Raw genomic sequence first — 20,121 nt, forward strand, 5'->3', positions numbered from 1 at the left:
GACGGGTTTGTCTGTACACGTGTTACATGATGAGAGCGCCACAGTCATCCATGGCTCTACTTAGACCACGCTGTTTCATTCATGTTGAGCGTCTTTGTTGTATCACATACTCTAGAACATAGAAAGGCAGACCCAGTGGTCATTAAAAACAGACTGAATCAGTGTTTTCCAACCTTGTGACCACTTAAAACGAAGCTCTGTCGACTTGCAACTGCTTATCACAGGCTGAGTATGTGTATGAGTGATGAGCAATTCAAAAACCAAACAGTGTATATGCCTCCTCAGAGTGTTTCATTTTAATCATTTCTAGACCATAAGAGGTAAAGCTGTCCAGTAGAAAACATTTTGGTCTCAAGTGCATCAAAGAGTGATGTGATTTGGCTCTTATTCTTACAAACCAAGAGAGGACGAGGCTGCACTCTTTCTTCTTTCTTTGGAAATGTTTCATAGGCTGATAAAAGTATGCAAGACCATGCTATGATACATTATGTGCTTTTTCTTCATGTACACAACAACCACATCTATATCACAATAGAAAAAGGGGAAACGATTATTATATTAACGTAGCTATGTGATACGAGAATTCTGATGAGTTTGACAGAGAAGAATGAAACAAAAACATAAATATGCCAATTCTTAATATATATATATATATATTTGCCATTGACAATGTACAATGGAAGTGGCTTATTTTTAGATCAACCTCTATTTTCTCAGTTTCCCAAAACCAGAGACAAATGAACATTTAAGCACAGGGCCTCTCGACTACTTAACTTAAAACAATTCGTCTGTATCCTTCTCTAGGTCATTGAAGATTCTCATGAATAATATAGCATAGGGGAAGCTGTCTTATTGCATGTTTCAGTATACTGAAGCATATATAGTGTTGGATAGGATGCATGATGGGTAGTCTTAATCATAGCTAGGTGTGCATTGAAGTTGTGATGACTGATGTGATCCAGCTCTGACACACCACCTGTGGAGGTCTGCTATAGGTTGATTCAGTGCTCCAGAGAGGGCACTACAGGTGGACCTGATTGTAGCCCCTGTTATCCAGCACTGAGGAGTCACTGCAGTCAGCACACTTCAACCTACAACACTTTGATCAAAGCTACACTCTTTTTGACAACATTTTTTTTATTTTTACTCATACATACCATAAGTCAAAGTTTTGGACAATTTTAAAAAAACAGTTTTATGGTTTTATACATACCAGAATTTGGGCCAATCGGAGCCACATCTGATTATGAAATATAAACGTAATATCAGGGTACAATCAAGGTAAAAGTAAACGGTCCCTTTAAATTTTTTTCAGTGCCTCATGATAACATTTTAGGATGTGCCACGTTGTATGGTGGTTGGAGAGTAAACACAATCCCTATAAAAAAAAAGCCTAGACAGTAGATGTAATGTATTAAATGTCTAATATTAAAGCAAGCGGCATGATATTTATCTCTTGTGTAGTTTCACTTGGAAACAGGACAAAAGTTATGATCAGGTTCTGTGTGCTGTCAGACATAACGTCTCATTTCCTCGCCTCAGAGAGAAAGCTTGTCACTTGTCTCACTCAGCATACAGCTGATACAGATGGTGATGACCTGTGGATAATTTTGGTGCCTATGTTCTTGTTAACATGAATAACTCCCAAACATGCAGTTGCTGATGAAGAAAATAATTGGGTTTCATAGTCGCTGAGAACAATTTATGGCAGTGATTCCCAACCAGGCCTGCTTGTGCCCCAGGGGGTACTTCTGCAGTAGCCTGGGGGTACGTGGGAAGACTGTGGAATAGCTCAAGTAATTTGAAATTAAATAAATAAGTCTGTCTATAATTTTAGACAGCTAAAAGTGATGGGTAAACATTTCAAAGAGTTAGCTAAAAGTGATGGATAACTAATTCCAATAGTTAGCTAAAAGTAATGGACAAAGAGTTCAAATAGTTAGCTAAAAGTGATGGGTAAACATTTCAAAGAGTGAACTAAAAGTGATGGATAAAGAGTTCAAATAGTTAGCTAAAAGTGATGGATAACCAATTCAAATAGTTAGCTTAAAGTAATGGATAAAGAGTTCAAATAGTTAGATAAAAGTGATGGATAACCAATTCAAATAGTTAGCTAAAAGTTATGGATAAAGAGTTCAAATAGCTAGCTAAAAGTTATGGGTAAACATTTCAAAGTGTTAGCTAAAAGTGATGGATACCCAGTTCAAATAGTTAGCTGAGAGTGATGGATAACCAGTTCAAATAGTTAGCTAAACATGAACGCTAAAGAGTTCAAAAAGTTAGCTGAGCGTGATGGATCAAGAGTTCAAATAGTTAGCTAAAAGTAATGTATAGCTACATAGATAGATAGCCAAAAGGGATGGATAACCAGTTCAAATAGCAAAAATGAAAGGATGAACACTTCAGATAGCTAAACATGATGGATAAATAGCTAAAATTAATGGATAAAAGTTCAAATAGGGAGCTAAAGGTAATGGATAAGCAGTTATCTAAAAGAAATAGATGGTTAAAATAGTTAGCTAAATGTAATGGATAAATGGTTAAAATACCTAACATTAACAGATAAACATCTGAAAGAGTTAGATCAGAATAATGGATACCATTACAGGGTTAAAAGCTGTCGATGAGGGGGTTCTTCACTTGGTGAAAAAATTTGGGGGCCACTGATTTACAGAACATTTTGTTCTGTTTAGGACTAGTGCAAGTGAAGTCATTGCTCTGAAATATTTTAAACGGTGACATGAAAACTGTGATTATCAGCAATAATAGATTACCATTCTTTAAGATCCACGAAGATGTAATATCAATGTTGCATTCACTGACACTGATAAAATAAAGTAAGAAACCAATGTATGATAGGAATAGAGGTCATTAGTATCTCAGTGAAAAAATGTATGTGAGCTCAGCCATTTATCACAGTGACAGTAGCAACATTAAGGGAACTACAGTATAATGGCCCCATCAGTGCTGACAACAAAGTGCTGCTAGCGGTCATTGATTGGTACAGTGGGGGGATGATTCCATTAGGTGATGTGTTCAGGACGGGGGTGACGTTTAATGAACGAGCTTCCCGCACAGCCGCTGGGTCTCTTGAGCCCTCTGGGGGAAGACAGTTGTCATTAACATTATGACACCCTGTCCTGACAAATACTCCATGCCATTCATAGCCCCTTCACATGTGCTATGTTTGTACTTCATCAGAGCGATCCCTCAGTTGATCACCACTGCCAGCCACTTCCTGACTTCCTGTCTCCTACTGTTCTCTCTCTTTTCACTGTTATACACTCAAGAAGACCCCCATGTTTTGTTTTGTTTTGTTTTGTTTTTTTGCCTTTCAGGCAAAGGGAAGATAGGGGAAGCAGAATGGCTTGCACTGTATGTGTCCACGCCTCTGATGCCCCTGTTTCCTTTTTCAAAGCTTGTTATGATTACATACAGGTGACATTTACTGCGTGCTGGCACTGGCTGCTGGGCCACAATATTCACGTTTCTGTAGGTGCAATTTGTTGAAAAAAAGGGAGCAAGAGATTGAGATGTAGATGAGAGGATAGCAAACGGCGAAGGCGAGAACGGGTGTGGACTGGAGGTGGCTGGAAAATCACTGCTGTCTCTTTTAATAAAGTAGGAGATGGAAAAGAGCAGGAGCAGGGGTGGACTTACATTTCTGGGAACTCCACAGGCTTGGTCCTTATCTTATTGTGCAAAGCCAATATGTACTCGTCAATAAACGGGCACTGCAGGTGAAGCAAAGGAAAGACAGTAAAAAACACAAGGAAGGTACATTAAATTACTCCTGTGCCAGAAAAGATATATATCCCTAAAGACAACAAAGACAACAACGTTCAAATAAATGTTGCCGCTAGACAGCCGACGTGTCACACATAAAAGAGTCTGATGGTTAATGTACCTACTCCAGTGCTACTGGGAGCAGTTAATGAGCATGACACGAGCACTGATCCCAGCCTTTACTGTTGCCTTTTGTGAACCTGCTGTTGAAAACTGAATAAGAGACAGAAAATGTGCAGACTTACCTTCCCGAAGACGAAACAGTAGAGAGTAACTCCCATGGCCCACACGTCCAGCGCCTTTAAGAAGGTGCAGGTAGTGGCATTAAATGCAACATAGTGGCAAACATTTAGAAACACGCTGCAGCGGTCCAAACGCCTGCTTGCACAAACAAACATTGTGACCTAAATCAGCGCCTGCGGCGATTTTGGAGACATTCTGGGGTTATTTTTTGGGAACGTCTATGAGATACCTTGCAGACGGATGTGTGTGATCAGATCGAGGCGCTGCAGCTGTGCCCCTTAGCCTCTCTCTCCCTGTATGAATATCTCTCCTGGAAATCCATTTCAATTCTTTGATAGATATGAAATGATAAAACTTACCCTCTGAACCTGCATCTGAATGCCACAGAGATTTGTTATCAGACACTGTGCTTTATGACTACCACGTTCTAATGGACTGATGTAATAGTGAGGCAGTTTAAGTGACTTATGAGTGCAAGATATTAAATATTTCACCGCTGATTTACATCAAAATCACAGATGTTGGTGTATAATGGACACAGAGCTCCCTGGAACATGGCCTATACAAATCCAAATCAGGACGAACACTAATCAGAGAAAAAGCAGCAGGCATGATTGCACATATTTCTTGAAAGCTTGAGGACTTAGCGGGCTGAGGCACTTGAATGCCTCTTACATCATTTCTGTCTGCAATCAAAGATTCTATTCTGGCCCCTGTTTTATGGACATACAAGGTCTTTCCTTGAGCAAATTCATCAAACTGCCATTGGTGATAAGCAACGGAGGAAGGAGCATGATCTGAGCCGATGACGTTGGATCAGAGAGGATGTCAGGGTTCTTGGTTGTTAATTGTTCGGAGCTTTCACGTTGCAAGAATGATGGAAACAGGAATTAGATCAATTGTAGAGTCAGGTGGCAATCAATCCAATCGCTATGGATGGACAAACATGACTGATCATTCCGTAACTGTAAAAGTAGAAACAGTACAATGATGTGAAACATTCCCAAATCAATATCAGGAATGGTGCTGCTTTCATGGTTTCATGGCTTCCTAGTTATTAGTACCAGCGAACACAGGGGAAAAGACTGACGATGACAATTTGCTTGTTGGATTAGAAGGCCGGCAAAGGTCTGAAAACTCATCTCGGTTTAAGTCATGAGGTTAAGGCTGCTGTAACCACTACAGTTCAAAGCGAGGGGCACTCACTGAATACCAGACTAGTACAGATAAAGCACTTCACTCTTTTGTATGGATGAAGAGTTAACTCACTTTTCCACTGAAGCTCTTTCGTGCCTCTGAAAGGGTCTCTGGTGCCATGAATGCAGGAGTGCCAGCAGTGCTGGACAGCAGAGCATCATTGCCCTCAAACTGGTTGCTGACCCCGAAGTCCGCTATCTTCAAATGTCCATCGTCCCCCAGTAACAAATTAGACGGCTTGATGTCCCGATGAACAATTTTCTGGTAGTGCACTGAGGATAAGAAAGAGGAGGCTAATGGTCAGATTTTTGAGAACTACTGCAACCTCTGTGTGATCACGATTTCCATTTTGGTATTCTACTCTTACCATCAGTGGGCTAAAAAAATATATTTTTGCATGGAAGTTGCCGTGGAAGCTTGCAGAGTGTATTTTTCTCTTTTAAAAAATAACACATACATTATGTATTTGGCAAAGCTCATGATTATGGCAGTTAATGAATCGCTGCTTTGATCACAAAAACGGTGTGAATACTGTCAACTTCAGTTCATCTAAGACTGGAGGTTAAGTACATCTCTAAACCTTAACGCTGAGCCCTGGACACTTCACTGAATGGGCAAGTGGTGCCTTCTTGTCTGAGGCGGTCTTATTAAAACACGAGGCGCTTGACTTTTTAAAGGCCTTGGCAGTAAAACATCTAACACTAATAATAGGCTACTCAAATGAAAAACACACACAGAATGACAACATTTAGGCTTTAGAAGACATGCTACATGCCATAATAGAGTTCACTCAGAGAAAACCAACTCACATTGACTTCTCAGGGGGTTTGTTCAATATTACAGTACACAACTGATGAAGTCAAAATAAATAGTCATGTGAGTAAATTGTGTGAAATATATAAAAGAAAGAATAATATGGAAAATAATTTAAGAAAGTATTAAAACTTGGCTCATAATTATTGTACTGACATTTCAACATTCTTAATTTTAATTGGACTTTATTTCATGTCACTTTTCATGACAGTGGTGTTGTCATGGCCCTCTCATGTTTCAGCCAATCACACGCTCCGTGTCTGTTTAGAACGCTCCACAACTGTCTCCACATTTAGCCAGTTAGCTTCTGTTAGCCTGAGCAACAACAATATCGAAGTCATTCTGAGTCAACTGACAGTAACGGTTTTGTTAAAGTAACACAGTAAACAAGTCACAGAAAAATGCCAATTATATGAAAAATAATAAAAGACTTGTGAAAAAGGGCATATAATGTTTCATAATGAGGAGACCTTTAATAATGTCTTCAATTGCTTTTACAAATTGTTGATTATTTTATATATTTGACACAATTAATTTGTGTGATTTGTTTCATAATATCGCTTTAGTTGTGTCACATTGAACACTTAAAAACAACATGTAAAACTATATTTTACACGAATCAGCTCCTCTAGCCCACAGTAATGTTTCCAAGAGGGTCAAAAATAAAAGCTGTGCAATCAGAGGAAGCTGGTTCATCTGCCCTGCTGAAGTGCCCTTGAGCAGGAAATGTAGCTGAGCCTCAACTGTGACTCATGAGGTGTAAGCACTCACAAACTGTCATGTGAAAATGCCAAAAGTGTATACTGCTTACTGGCTGTTTCTATTTTCAAGAAGGACCTCAAAGCTCAGAGAGAGGCAGCATTGATCCCTAATCATTAGGCTCACAGCCCAGTGAAATGGATCTAGCACAGCAAATGAGGACGGAGTTGAGACAGTCTGTTTCACTGAACAGAGGCTCAATACTGATCTGCAGCCAGACCCCGGGGGCATGAAATAGAGGGTCAAGAACACTTTGTTCTTTTACATAAAAAAGGAAAACGCTACCATATCACACAGTGCTCCAAATGTTGCTGCTTTTAGACTTCGAGTATCGTAATGGGTATGATAAAGAGGGGTATCTTTAGAAATGGAATTTCTAACGCTTTCCTGGCCGCTAGAAACACCCAATAAAAACCGCATGTAGCTCTAAACGTGGGCGTGGGGGCACCAGAGATTTGAATCACTAAAAAAGCATAAATTAGTTTCACTTAAACGCTCTACAGATACGTTTCATAGACTCAAAGACAGGCCTCGTTCCGAGAGAGATGCTCACAGTACTCGATGCCCAGGATGACGTCTCTGAAGTATAACCTCGCCTGCTCTTCTGACAAAGGACTGTCTGTGGGCACTTCCATCACTGGACTGCAAATCCACGTAGGCGGGCAGTCAGGCGGAGGAACAAACAGACACACCGACAACAAGGCAGACACATAATACTGGAATCACTTTTGAGCCAGCATAATATTAATGATACAAATACAAGTGGTAGAATCAGTTACCGTATTAGTACAAGCTGTATTAGTGGCAGTAGCTGGGGCAATGTAAGCATAAGCAGTAGCAGCATTAGCAGTAGCTGCACTTTGGACAGCGTCTCATGTATCAAAGTACTAGAAAAAGTTGCACGAGCCATATTAATAGCACCTGTATTAATCATCTCAACTGTTTATTATCTCTCTGCCAGGGGCAACACTTTCTCTCATTATGACTAAGCTAACAAATAGAGCATGTCTTCTTATTAAAAGGAAAGCTTAACTTAATCATGTACATAGGGGAAACCAGCTACACCCTCCCACCTCCATATGCTTATGATAACAAAAGGTCTCAGATCATTAGATCAGCACAAATTTTTAGTGGTGTGGGAAGGAGCGGCTCATGCATCGGGACGCGAAACATTTCCACAGCTGACTGCCACTGGTAATAACTGTGAAAGGAGAGGACATTGTGAATCCCGTTGAAGTCTGGGATGGAACAAACACCTGCTGTCAGCTTGGAGTAATGAAGGAGAACGGTGCAGAGAACGAGGCCGGGACGGAGAGACGGGAGGATGAGGAAATGAGGAGGCGAAGGTAGAGGAATAGAGGGGATGAGCCTTGAATTATTTAAAAAAAGGACATGTTCTCTACTCACCCCTTGCGCATCAGCTCAAACACTGTCAGAGAGAGGGAGGGAGAAGAAAATACGTAAGAAAAAACATCCATTCATTCAGCTGGGTTTGACCACTGCTGCCACCTAGGTAGCACCCCAGCATCCCATTATTCAGCTGCAGGAGCATTTAATGAGCTGAATGTGCCACACTAAGCACATAAAGAGCTTGATGCTTCATGCTAACAGGCGTCCTTACTGTGACCTGGCACTGCTGAGGGAAGATTTCTGCATAATGTGTGAACTCTGAGGTGGTGTGGAAGAAGGCAAGGGACGATCTTAGTTATGAGTTCTATGAACACTTCTGGTGGCATATGTGCCGAGTGCCAAAGACTGAGAGAGGCCAAACATAGAGGGAAAGATTTGGACAAAGAAAACATGTTGCGCATACCCATGTGAAGGTTGTCCTCCGCCGGATCATCCAGCACCTGCAACACATAATCAACATGAAGGGAGACTTTTCAGTAGAAAACCTGTGGGTACAGGTGACCATGAGAAATATTTGTCTTTGTTCTCATAAAAAAGCTGCTTGTCAGTCTCAAACACTAGGACATTGGAGGGAGCTGTAATTTAAAGCATCAGTTTTGAATGATTTGTGCAAACTGACAACTCTGCAGTCGACAGTTGGGCAGGTTCATGGCAGGATTAACCTGCTATGGGCCCCCCGGTGCCCCCCAGGTCCTCCAGCTCTCTGTTCAGTGTGTACAGTTTCTCTATTGAAGAACACTACCTGGCTTTAACACTAGATTTTGACACAATAACTCCTCAAGACAGGGTCTCACAGTTAAAAGGGAACTGAAACCCTTTTTCCAGGTCTCGGGGAGTACTACTGTATATGTGAAAATAAAAAAAAAACTAAAATCTATAATGTCTTTTGTGGCCCCTGAGGGAGCAGCTGATAAATTACCTCAAGTAATGTCACTGAGTCAGTGTCAGTTGCATCTGAAGGCTACACGTTTGAAAAAGAAAAGAAAAGAAAAAAAATGTGGAGGTGGAGGAGCCTTATATAAAAATGGACACACATCCCTCAGTATCATTGTCAACATCCCCATCATCACTGTCCACACTCACTGCCCGTTGATGAGACACAACTTCCTACAGCTCAACAGCTCCAAAACTGAAGTGTTGTTAGTCGCACCCCTCATCAAACCAGAACATCTCCCATAACCAGCATTGCTTTCTCTGGCCAGGACATCAAATTATCATCTATTGTCACCAACTTGGGTGTCAGATTCGACCCTCATCTGACCTTTGAGGCTCACATCAAACACCTCTCAAACACTGCTTTTTACCACCTGAGAAATATAGCTCATCCATGCCTTTGTCTCCTGCAGACTGGACTACTATAACGCACTTCTCATCGGGATCCCCAGCAGAAGCTCCTCAACCAATACACCTCAGCACGATCCTTCCACTCCTCCAACACCTACCAACTCCTCCTCCCCAGGACCAAGACCCGCACAATGGGGGACAGGGGATTCTGTTCCGCCGCTTCACGCCTGTGGAACACCCTCCCTGACAACCTGAGGGCTCCACAGACTGTTGAAAGTTTTAAAAAGAGACTGAAAACATTTCTTTTAAGGAGACATTTTAATCTTTGAATTGTCAATGTCTCTTGGCTGTTGTGTTTTTATTTGTTTTTATGGTTTTAATTCCAAATTGTAGCACTTTGAGATTGTTTCTACAATGTAAAGTGTTTTTCAAATTAAATCTATTATCATTATTATTATTATTATTATTATTATTAGGTGGAAGCAAAGAGAGCTTCGCAGACCTCATCTCTGCTACAGTAACAAGCCATGGTCAAGCTGCATTGTGGGTAATGGAGGCACTGTGTTTTGACAAGGATTTTGACAAGCAAAAACAATGTGTACAATAAAAACGACGATGCCTCTGGTTCTGCTGCATCAGCTCTGATGGCTGACGGGTTAATGAAAGCAAGCATTCCCACTGGACTTACATGCTCCTCTGCTTGTGCGAGACAGCTGCTCACAGCTTCCAGAAACCATGGGACGCTCGGTCCATCTGGAGCGTCTGTTTAAATACGACATCCTGGTGAATCTAAATTACCACAGTGAGGCTAAACGTGACACAGTACACACAAAACAAGGGCAGGAAATCGCCTCTGAAGCAGCAGGGACATTATTTACTCGTCAGTTTTGCTCACAGTCAATAAGTGAATGTTTGCTCATACTGTCTTATACATGTTTCTCCCTTTATTCCACATAAAAAAATCTAAAGAATTAAGAGCTGTTGTTGTGTGCAAAATGCAAACCATTAGTAGCCTTGTAATCATATTTGCTGCTGGTGACTAAGATGCATTAAAGGGCATCTTGGCTTATAAGGAAATTGGAGTTTTTAAGTGTCTGCTCTAATAACAACTGCATGCCTTGGCGAGTATGGGGCCGGTTTTACTTTCTCTTCCCAACCATCTGTGACAAATGGCCGTATCACTTTCATCAGTTTTAATCTGTTCCACTCCGTGTCTGCTTTAATGTTTCAGAACGAGAGAGAAAGTCTATTCATAATTAGATGGACTGGACGGCAGCCTCGCAGGAATCAGCTGGAAACCCCTAATGAATGTGATCCTGACCCAAGCACAGCCCATTTAAATGGATGAACAGGGAGAGAGATGGAGAGGAGGAGGAGGAGGAGAGCAGGTTCTCCCACTGCCCACATACGCCCATTATGAGGGTGAGAGCGAGGGCGGGCAAAGAAGGGAAGAGATGAGTGTTTGTGTGTGTGTGTGTGTCTTCGCTGCTGGAGCGAGCAGAGGAGCACAAGTGTTGGGCTTTTTACTTAAAAAACTCTTTTATATTTCTGGCACACTCGATACCCCTGCAAGCCAGACAGCTTTCCTACCGACTGAGTCCCTGAGCTTAACTCCCGACCACGCCAGTGCCCCCGCCATCTGGCCAAAATTGAAAAAACACTCTGATAATATCGCAAGGGAGCAACGGGCATCTTGTGTCGCGGCTTCAAAACCGGCTATCATTTTTCATAAACAACTGCTTCTGTAGAAACTAGAAATCCATCCATCTGTAAATTCTCCAACTCAGCCTGAGAGCACTGGCTAAGAATCCATTCACAGAGTGGGAGCTTTGTCTTTCCACAATTTATCGCCTAAACATCAGAAATGTCCAGTGACAGAAGTGTGATAGATGCGTTGGAGGGTCAACCTATCTCACTTTTCCCCACCTGTTTCCTGGCAGCACTGGGTTTTATCCACCTTTTTGGTTTGATATAAACTGATATGACATGAAAACAAAGTATGAGTCAGGGTTCGCAGCAGGGAAGCTTATCTGAAGATAAGGATGCTGACCACAGCAGCCTTTAAACCTGCTGCGGCTGTCCACATGCTGCCGTCAGAGAAACACTTATGACATGACACATTTCTCATTTAACTCCAGCTACCAGCAAAATGAAAGAGCAGGTGTAGGACATGATTCGCTGATGATGAGGTGGTGTATCTACAAAATGCTGGCAATGCATGGAACTAAGAGTCGACAGCCACGGCAGCAGCTCTGCGAGGCTGTAGGAGACTTAGGCACAAGAGATGCTTGTGTGGTGTTAGCATGCTAACATGCTCACAATGACAATGCTAGCATGCTGATACTGATGGTTCACCGTCTTAGTTCAGCACTGGAAAATGCTAACTTTTGCTAATCAGCAGTAAACATGAATTGCATCTGAGGCTGATAGGAATGTCATTAGCTTTTTTTTTTTTGGGGGGGGGGGGGTCATAAACCAAAGCATTGGACAAAGTATGATGTTGAACTGATGATGGCGCTATATGAAAAAAAAAGATAATGGAATGATGGAAAGTTGGAAAGATTGATCCTGCAAGACAATGAATGTCTGCATAAACATTCATGACAATCCCTGTGTGAGAAAACCATGACAGAGCTGAAAGTCTGGACACTTTCTTTACAATGTTCCCACTGTTTGTGCATAAATGAACATGATATCATCTGTACTGATGTTTCCATAGTGTTTTCACTCAGCAGCCCTGGTTGTTGATGCATGCTGGTAATTGTCTCATAATTGCCCACTTGGTGGGGACAGGCACAGCATTCCTTAAATATTCATATCATCTTAATAAACATAATCACAACAATCATATCCATATCTGCCAATCCAAACCAGTTAAAGTTTCCACAAGCTGTGGCCTTTACTGTGACATCCAATAACTGTTTAGATATTTCAATCCGGACCGATCCGGCTGACCCAGCGACTGACAGTGCCATCGCCAGTGCTCTGCTGCTAGCGTGGCTAAAACCTGCTAACAATACATTCTTATCCAAGTATGCATGAACCAATTCATTCAAAGATGCTCATTCAGAGAAGCCTCATTTAAGTTCACATTGCCTTAACAGTGAAAATACTGCTATACCCGATTTACGAAACATTTACTGTTTGGCGTGCAATAACAACCACAAGATACAGAAGCTCTCACCTCCACCAGCTTGACGATGTTGACATGGTCCAGTTTTTTAAGGATGGCGATCTCTTGGTAGACCCTCTCCAGGGGTCCCAAGAGTTTTGGCTGCTCTCCTTGGGCTGCCTTGGGTCCTCTTGGCGGTGGGCGACCTGCAGACCACAACTTTACTAAATGATTCATTTGATCAGGCAACAGTCAGATACAGATTTTGGGTTGTTCCATTTCCTACATGTATAGTTTTACATCTGAGCAAAAACATATTTAACAAGTAATCCCTTTAAAAGTTCCCTGTTGATGTGACTGTGAGTTTGATTATCTGTCTGTCTGACTCTGCCCTGTGACAGACCCTGGGACATGCTCAATTTGATATGCAGTAATAATGAGAAAATATGTGATAATATGTGAAAAATATCTTGTTCTAACGTGAAAAGGATCATGTAAAAGAGAGAAAAGTTGCCATATACCTTTGCACTGCTTGTGTTCTCTGATGGCAACACGTTTGACTTACAAATGGTAAAGCATAGGTTATAGATGGTTTAGGTTTTGATCTGCCGAGCTCCCTGAGGCTAGCAGGATTAGCAACAGCACACTTTTCTCCATCTTTGGAATAAACCATCTCTCAACCCCGGGACAGGGGATTAGAGTAAATTTCTAAATGTCATTAGAACGACCGTTGCCTATCTAGTTCAAGTTTTGCACAATCCTGAAAGAGGCAGGCAAAACCTTAATCTTTAATGATATATCAAGTTCCTGCTGATTAGCAGTACTGGTCAGGCCTGTGCATCCTCTACATGTCCATCCTGTTGGAGAGTTTTGTAACTTCTGTTCCTCATCACAGTTTTGAAATGATTACATGATAAATAATTTTTGCAGTGAGCGCAGATGATTCCACCTCTCTTGTCAATGACGAATGCTGTCATTTATTCCTTCATCTTACTTTCTCTGTTTTGTTTCATTGCATTTTGGTTGCGGTTGCCCATGAATCACATTCCATTGTAACTGATGGTGGATTAGTTCAACCCAGGCCGACCCTTTTTTCTTCAATTTCTCGTTCAACAGAATGAGCAGAATAGAAGAGAACTTACGTGGAAAACCACACTGCTTCATTAACTTCTTCTTGGACACCACCTTCATGGCCTAGGAAAGAGGAAAATGATTTTAATCATGCAGCACGTTCACATGCGACCAGTGCTGAGAGCACAGGGAAGGCTAAAGAACCAATCATCAGTCAGGTCAGTCTGAGGCAACAACGAATCTTTCATGGAAAGAGCATCTATTGTTTTTTTAAAGACAACTGCCTGTGTGTGTGTGTGTGTGTGTGTGGGCTTGTGGGAGGGTGGATAATGACTCATCCAGAGTCATCAAATAGTTAAAAATTGTCAAGCAACATTTAGAATTATTGCAGCTTTTCCGTTGCAAAGTACATGTCGCCATACAAGCACTCAGACAATCACGTATTCAGTATTATTCTCGACCACATCGGTGTTACATTACACAATCTGGCACTGATGGCGGAGCTCTATCAAAAAGCTACATCTAAAAGCTCCATCCTGACTGTGTAAGTAGGTGTAGGTGTGTCCTCACAGCTTCACTCGCAGTAAATGTGTTTTACCAAATCAGAAGTTTGGAATGACTGTATTTTGCTTTTTCAACAAAGTGTGGCAATGACTGTGGATAACAGATTTAGAAGATCAACCGACACAACAATCAAAAGGTAGCGTGAGTTCAGTTAAGGAGATACTGGTGAGTCGTGTTGATCACAGGCAGCCAAAAGCACGACAGCAGCAACTACATTTTGTTGGCGGTGGAACATGAAAGGGTTCAAGTATGGTTTCAGTCATCGTATCATTCCCTCACATCGAGCCGCTCCTGTAGACAAACATGTCCTTGCGAGTAAACAAGACTTCAGCACGGTGCCTTCCTGTATGTTTACTAAGACATGAAATTCAAAAATATTACAGACAGGAAATACAGGCTGAATGAGCTAACCTTTGTGTCCACCTGGATTAACTACTGTTAGATTAATAGTAGGACTGGCATAATTTGAGAATGGGAATATGCACCATACATGTGCAATGCCAACTGAATTTATAAAAGAGTTAAAATTTTAGCCTCTGATGATAACAAAAGGTTTGGTTTAATACTACAAACGCTCTTCAAGCCGCTACTTAAAACAGAAGAGCAACTGGGGAATCTGTGTGCAGTGTAGCCAAACAATTAATTAATCACATTAAATTACTGCCTGAAACATTTAGAAATGTCTGTCAAAATAATAAAATGTCCACAATGGCCAGGTTTTGTTTGAGTTCAAAAATACTACTTCGACAGACACAACAGCTGAATGAATGCTGCACAGATTTGGTTTACTCTGGCCCCCTAAAGCCGATGAACGGCCTGCCTGATTGACAGGCATCACAATTGGATTCCTGCCTCTCAAGTTGTGAGCACGGTAATTACACGACACAGGACACCGCAACAAACACACCCACCGTTCAAAGACCTTTAGCAATCTGCTGATGTGTTGGACAATAAAACCTGGTTTCCAGCACTCACTGCTAAGAGTTCGTCATCACACTATTTTCATTCATCTTCAAACTGACCACTGCTGCTGACATAAATATGCAGCAGTGTTTTTCTGAAGATGTCAGTGCCTACAGCGGCTACAACTTGATATAAAAAGCGAATAATCTCAAATGTCAATTCTTCTTCACAAACATTCACCACCTTATCATATCTTTTTTTAAAAAACATTTTCAAGCCCAACCAGATAAATGCAGCTGAGCTACTGGAGCGTTCAGGAGCCTCTCTTGTTTAGATATTATGTTTCCTGTGTATCTGTGTGTGTGTGCGATGGTATTTGTGCGTACTGTACGTGGGCTCATGCTGCAGATGCTCTGCGTGCACAATCCAATCAGTTTTGTGTGAAACCAACTCAGATTGCCAGGAAATAGAATCACCCTTCCACGCCGTCATTACTCATCGCCTCTTCTCCTGATTCCTCTCTTTGTTGGTTCAGATGCGTCTGTCATTTCAGCCTGTCTGTCCCCCGGAAGGTAACATTTTCAATCAGTGTCAGCAATCAGCATCAAATCTGACAAGGCTTCCACACAAAGCAGAAAGAAAGATGCAAACTAGAAAGCTACATGTAGAAACATGAGCAGCAAACATGGAAGCTTTATATACTGGAGGAGATCAGCCACCGTAAGGACTGATCCTCCATCTTCCTCTTTCCCTCCCTGATTCTCCTCCTCCGCTTCCTCTGCAAATTCTTCAGTCCTTCTTTATTTCCTGACCCACAGGGCCTCATTTCTTTTGCACGAGGAGATCCTTTACTTTAAGAGTAATCCAGGGCTTGCTGTTGGAAAAACCCCATACAGACGTGGTGGGTGCGGCACAGAAGTTGATGAAGTCTGTTATACAGTGTGTGAAACTGTCAGTATCTTTCCCCGTGAGCATCACAAAGAACTTCCCACACAGTTGTATCAAAACAGTCCTTCAAAGCCTCCCCAGCCTCATGGACCATCTTTTCACTGTGCAAGTGACAGCTGGCTGCTTGTGGACGAGAGGTTTGTACGCAGGCAGGGGGTCCGCCACGATGTGATCAGATCCTCTCAGGAGAAGAAGAGGTGATGAGTTACATGCCTCCTTAGGCCGAGTGGAGGACAGAGAGGCATGATTAAGGTCATCGGGAATAGAAGGAGGGCATGCAGGTGTTGTATCTGCAGCCTGTGTAAGTGGACCACGTCACAGACTGCGTCAGCAGACGGGGGAATATGCACAGCTATCATGATTACATGCGAATATTTCCTCTTTAAATAGTATGGCCAAATGCTAACGCCTAACAGCTCATTGTCCTCACTGCAGGGTTGTTCTTTAATCGTGATGTACCCAGAGCTACACCATCTATTATTACCAAAACACTGCAATGCTCCTTTTCTCTCATCATTTGGAAACCATCCGACGCAGCATTCGAGTCCAGAGTTAGCGCTGTTAGCCACGTCTCCATAAACAGCATGATGTTACACTCCTGGTAATCCCTCCGGTGTCAGTGCTGCTAACTCATCCATCTCATTGGGGAGAGATCTCACACTCCCCATGATGACGGAGGGATGGACTGGTTTGTAATGTCTGCTCTTAGAGCAACATTCAGCCCCGTCTTTTTTTAAACATGGAAGGTGTTGCTGAAAACTGGAGTGCTCCTTTAAGGCTATGGAAAGACTGTTGTTTCAGTCAAATGATGATGTTTCCCTAACCTTAACCAAGCGATGTGAGTTGCCCAAACATAACTCGTGCTGTTGTTGCTATTAATTAATGATGAATAAAATCCACTGTCAGTTAACATTTTGCTAACACAGTCACTATCAACAATTTACCACTTGGCAAATATTATTGTATAATTAACAATGTTTTCTTGTCAGGTTGATTAAAAAAATGCAATCTGGGCAGCATTATGTTCCTTACAAAATGCATTTCCTGTTTTGCTGCACATGGACTGGGTTACATTCTGCAGCATGTCTGAGCAGCTCTGCAGGTCGGCATTATTTAAAGCTCCAGAGGAGATGTTTATATTTCCACTCCCTTGTTATAGCTTATATTTCACTCATCTTATGGGGCTCGCCTGTGTCCTTACATAAATTCTTGTTGTTTACCTTTCTGCATCAGCTAATTTACAGGCTGCCATTTTAATATTGGGTTGTGTTTAGCTTCAAGCTCCTCTGGCTCCGGTTCAAAAGTACATCTTAAACCCATCCAGTGTTGGCAGCCTAGGTCGACATGACTCATCCAAACACTTTCATTGTTGCTACAGTGCAGGGCAGCTTGGCTGCGTGTCTTCAAACATAATACTGTGTACATTTGGAGGGGCTGAGTTTGCAGAGCTTTTACAGAACAAATCACCTTGATGCAAACACCTAGAATGACCTCATCCCTGCGTGCCGGCTCATATCCAGATTCTCCCTTGTGAACTGACCTCAAAGCAGCCACCGGATACATCAAGCAGCACTGCTTTGAAGGAAGAGAATAAAGTGTTGGATGCACCAGAGGCCACTCTCGTTTCTTCCAAGGCAACTGATGCAATATGAGGGGATGGAGCTCACAGCTTGAAAAAAAAAATCAATCAGCTTTCCTGTGGCTGCGTGGCACAGGGACTGCATTTCAGGTTTTAATCAAAAAGACGCTGCTGAAATGTAAGACGATTGCATTGACTTACATAATGTTTGTCATCATCCTCATTGTAGGCAAGTTTGACCACGCCGTAGGAGCCCTGCAATACAACAAAAGAGACTCATTTTCATATGCCAGCCCATGTCTGACAGTTCAGTGCTGCACCCAATGTTTAGGCTTCAGCTCCATGTTAAAACAAAGTGGGTCATCAACACAACTGGTGAGGGACGCTGTTATGTTTCCCAAAGCATCGCTTTGAGAACAGACGGCCGCGCCATACTGACAGAATGATTTGAAGGCAGCACAGTTTCTACTCAAAAACAACATTTTTTATTCTTTGGCAGCATAGAATGGCTCCTCCCACACACAAACACACACACACTGCCCCAGGATGTGTGTTTTCCATTTTTTCCTTGCATAGGTTCTCGATGAGTAACGAAAGTGCTTGAAAAGCTGATGAAACATGAATTACATAACGTGACTTGTATCACCTTCAGTGTCTTGCACAGCCAAATTTGCCAGCTGGCAGATGATAAGGGACTCTGCTTTTATTTTGTCCTTAGAAGAAATCCATTTGTGGGCTTTAGTCAACACATGTAAGACTGTGAATTCTTCCAAATGTGTGTAACGAAGTTTTAGAAATATCAAAACAACGGCTGCCTTAAATCATCAATCAGTGTCTCCTGCAGTTCGTTCTCCACAGTGTTAACACCTATCACTATGTTTTACAATGGAGATGGCTTGATACCACTTTTTCCACTTCTGACCACAAAATTCAGTATCTGTTCAGATGAATATTAATCTCATGCTAATTTTTTCCTCTTTCCTCGATATCTACTACTTTAATATCAAACAATGTTAATACTGTTGATAAACCTTTAAATATCTTTTGCTAAAGATGATATAGAAACACAGCTGTGTGCATGCATTGTCCCATAAATGGAAGCTATGCATTTCACTCTTTTCAGTTTTCATCCCTGTTGCTGCCACACTGAATTCCCTCATGTGTTAACCACAAAAGTGTTTTGCTTTTTATTTCTCCCTCTTTAAAAAAATCCAATCTAATTTTTTTGGTCACACTGAGAGAGACATTTCTATTTTGTTAGCGGCATCTCGGGATGGAAATGTGGGTCTGTTGGTCGGTCTGTTCAACCACTTCAGTTCAGACTGAATTGTCTCTATTAGATTGAATGCCATAAAGTTTTGCACAGACATGCATAGTCCCCAAAGGATGAATCTAAATGAAATTTGTGATCTCAGCTTTTCAACTTCAGCTTTTCAACCTCATGGTGGCACTAGATGACGTTCCCCAGCTGCAGGACAGCCTGCAGTCTCACAGAGCTCCTGCAGGCTCTTGTTTGATAGTAGTATATTAGCATATTTCTAGTGGAACATGGGTAAACAGATGGCAGATGTAGCCAACAAGTAGAAACGTGTAGAAAAAAACATTACTGGACTGTTTTGAACTTGCTGGAAGTCAAGTGGTTACCTAAAATAGTTCCAAAAACAAACCTTCCTGTCAACATCATATAATATTTTACTTGCAAATGTGTACCTGCAAGCCAAGTCTTCTTAATTATTAAAGACGCGTCCAACTTTTAGTGTGCACATGCTGTGAATGAGTTTGAGTGTCCATTTTCTCACTTAACAGATTAAATGAGCAAAGGGTCGATCTTCTCCAAGCTGCTGCTATTTTTCCAAACCACTCAGACTGAAGAGAGGAAAACTCACCTTTCCAATCTCACTCTTCAGCTTATACTGGTTCAACTGGATGCAGTCCTGCGAGGGGGGAGAGAAAAGGTGGGGGAATGAGAAACTAAATCATTAACGTAAACATGTTCAGCACCAGAGAGCATTCTTTCATCATCCACAGCGAGGAGAAACAAGCCCGTCTTTGGTGCAGGAACAAAACGTTCCCGCTGTGTGTGTGCATGTGTTGAAAGGCATTTATTTCTGAGATGTAGGTAACGATGCAGTCTGTAGTTTCTGTTTACCGTCTGCAAATCCATTAGAGTGCTACTGCTTAAATGGCTGATTTGCAGTTCCATAGCAACCACTGCCACAGCACAGAGTCAGCCAGGGGCACGGCAGAGGAGAGCAGACCACAGCAGGACAGAGACGGCGAGGTAGGGGAAGACAGAGTCTGGTGGTGGGGAGCATTTCACCGGGGTGAGCTGAGTGGGGTGCACACACAGCAAAGTCAGCGAGCAGAAAGTGAGCAGTCATGGAAGTGTGAAAAAGGAGGAGATGGAGCTGTGGAAAAAAAAAGCAGCTCTCTCAGCACAGTTGGAGGGGGT

At 42.0% G+C, this 20,121-nt stretch overlaps 1 protein-coding gene across 2 annotated transcripts in view; it reads right to left on the reverse strand.

The window, feature by feature from the left end:
* The window catches only part of camkk1a (calcium/calmodulin-dependent protein kinase kinase 1, alpha a), a 55,796-nt gene that overhangs the window by 10,952 nt on the left and 24,723 nt on the right, over window positions 1–20,121 (reverse strand). For both annotated transcript variants that reach the window (XM_041952454.1, XM_041952455.1), the window contains exons 3-12: window positions 19,556–19,603; window positions 17,871–17,924; window positions 13,747–13,798; window positions 12,677–12,810; window positions 8,612–8,648; window positions 8,206–8,227; window positions 7,352–7,440; window positions 5,299–5,498; window positions 4,032–4,085; window positions 3,661–3,734 (exon numbers count right to left, since the gene is read on the reverse strand). In XM_041952454.1, the coding sequence (XP_041808388.1) occupies window positions 3,661–3,734; window positions 4,032–4,085; window positions 5,299–5,498; window positions 7,352–7,440; window positions 8,206–8,227; window positions 8,612–8,648; window positions 12,677–12,810; window positions 13,747–13,798; window positions 17,871–17,924; window positions 19,556–19,603 (764 nt within the window). The remainder of the gene's footprint in view (window positions 1–3,660; window positions 3,735–4,031; window positions 4,086–5,298; window positions 5,499–7,351; window positions 7,441–8,205; window positions 8,228–8,611; window positions 8,649–12,676; window positions 12,811–13,746; window positions 13,799–17,870; window positions 17,925–19,555; window positions 19,604–20,121) is intronic.

The sequence above is a fragment of the Chelmon rostratus genome, chromosome 14 (assembly GCF_017976325.1).
Source record: "Chelmon rostratus isolate fCheRos1 chromosome 14, fCheRos1.pri, whole genome shotgun sequence".
In the NCBI taxonomy this organism is placed as follows: Eukaryota; Metazoa; Chordata; class Actinopteri; order Chaetodontiformes; family Chaetodontidae; genus Chelmon; species Chelmon rostratus.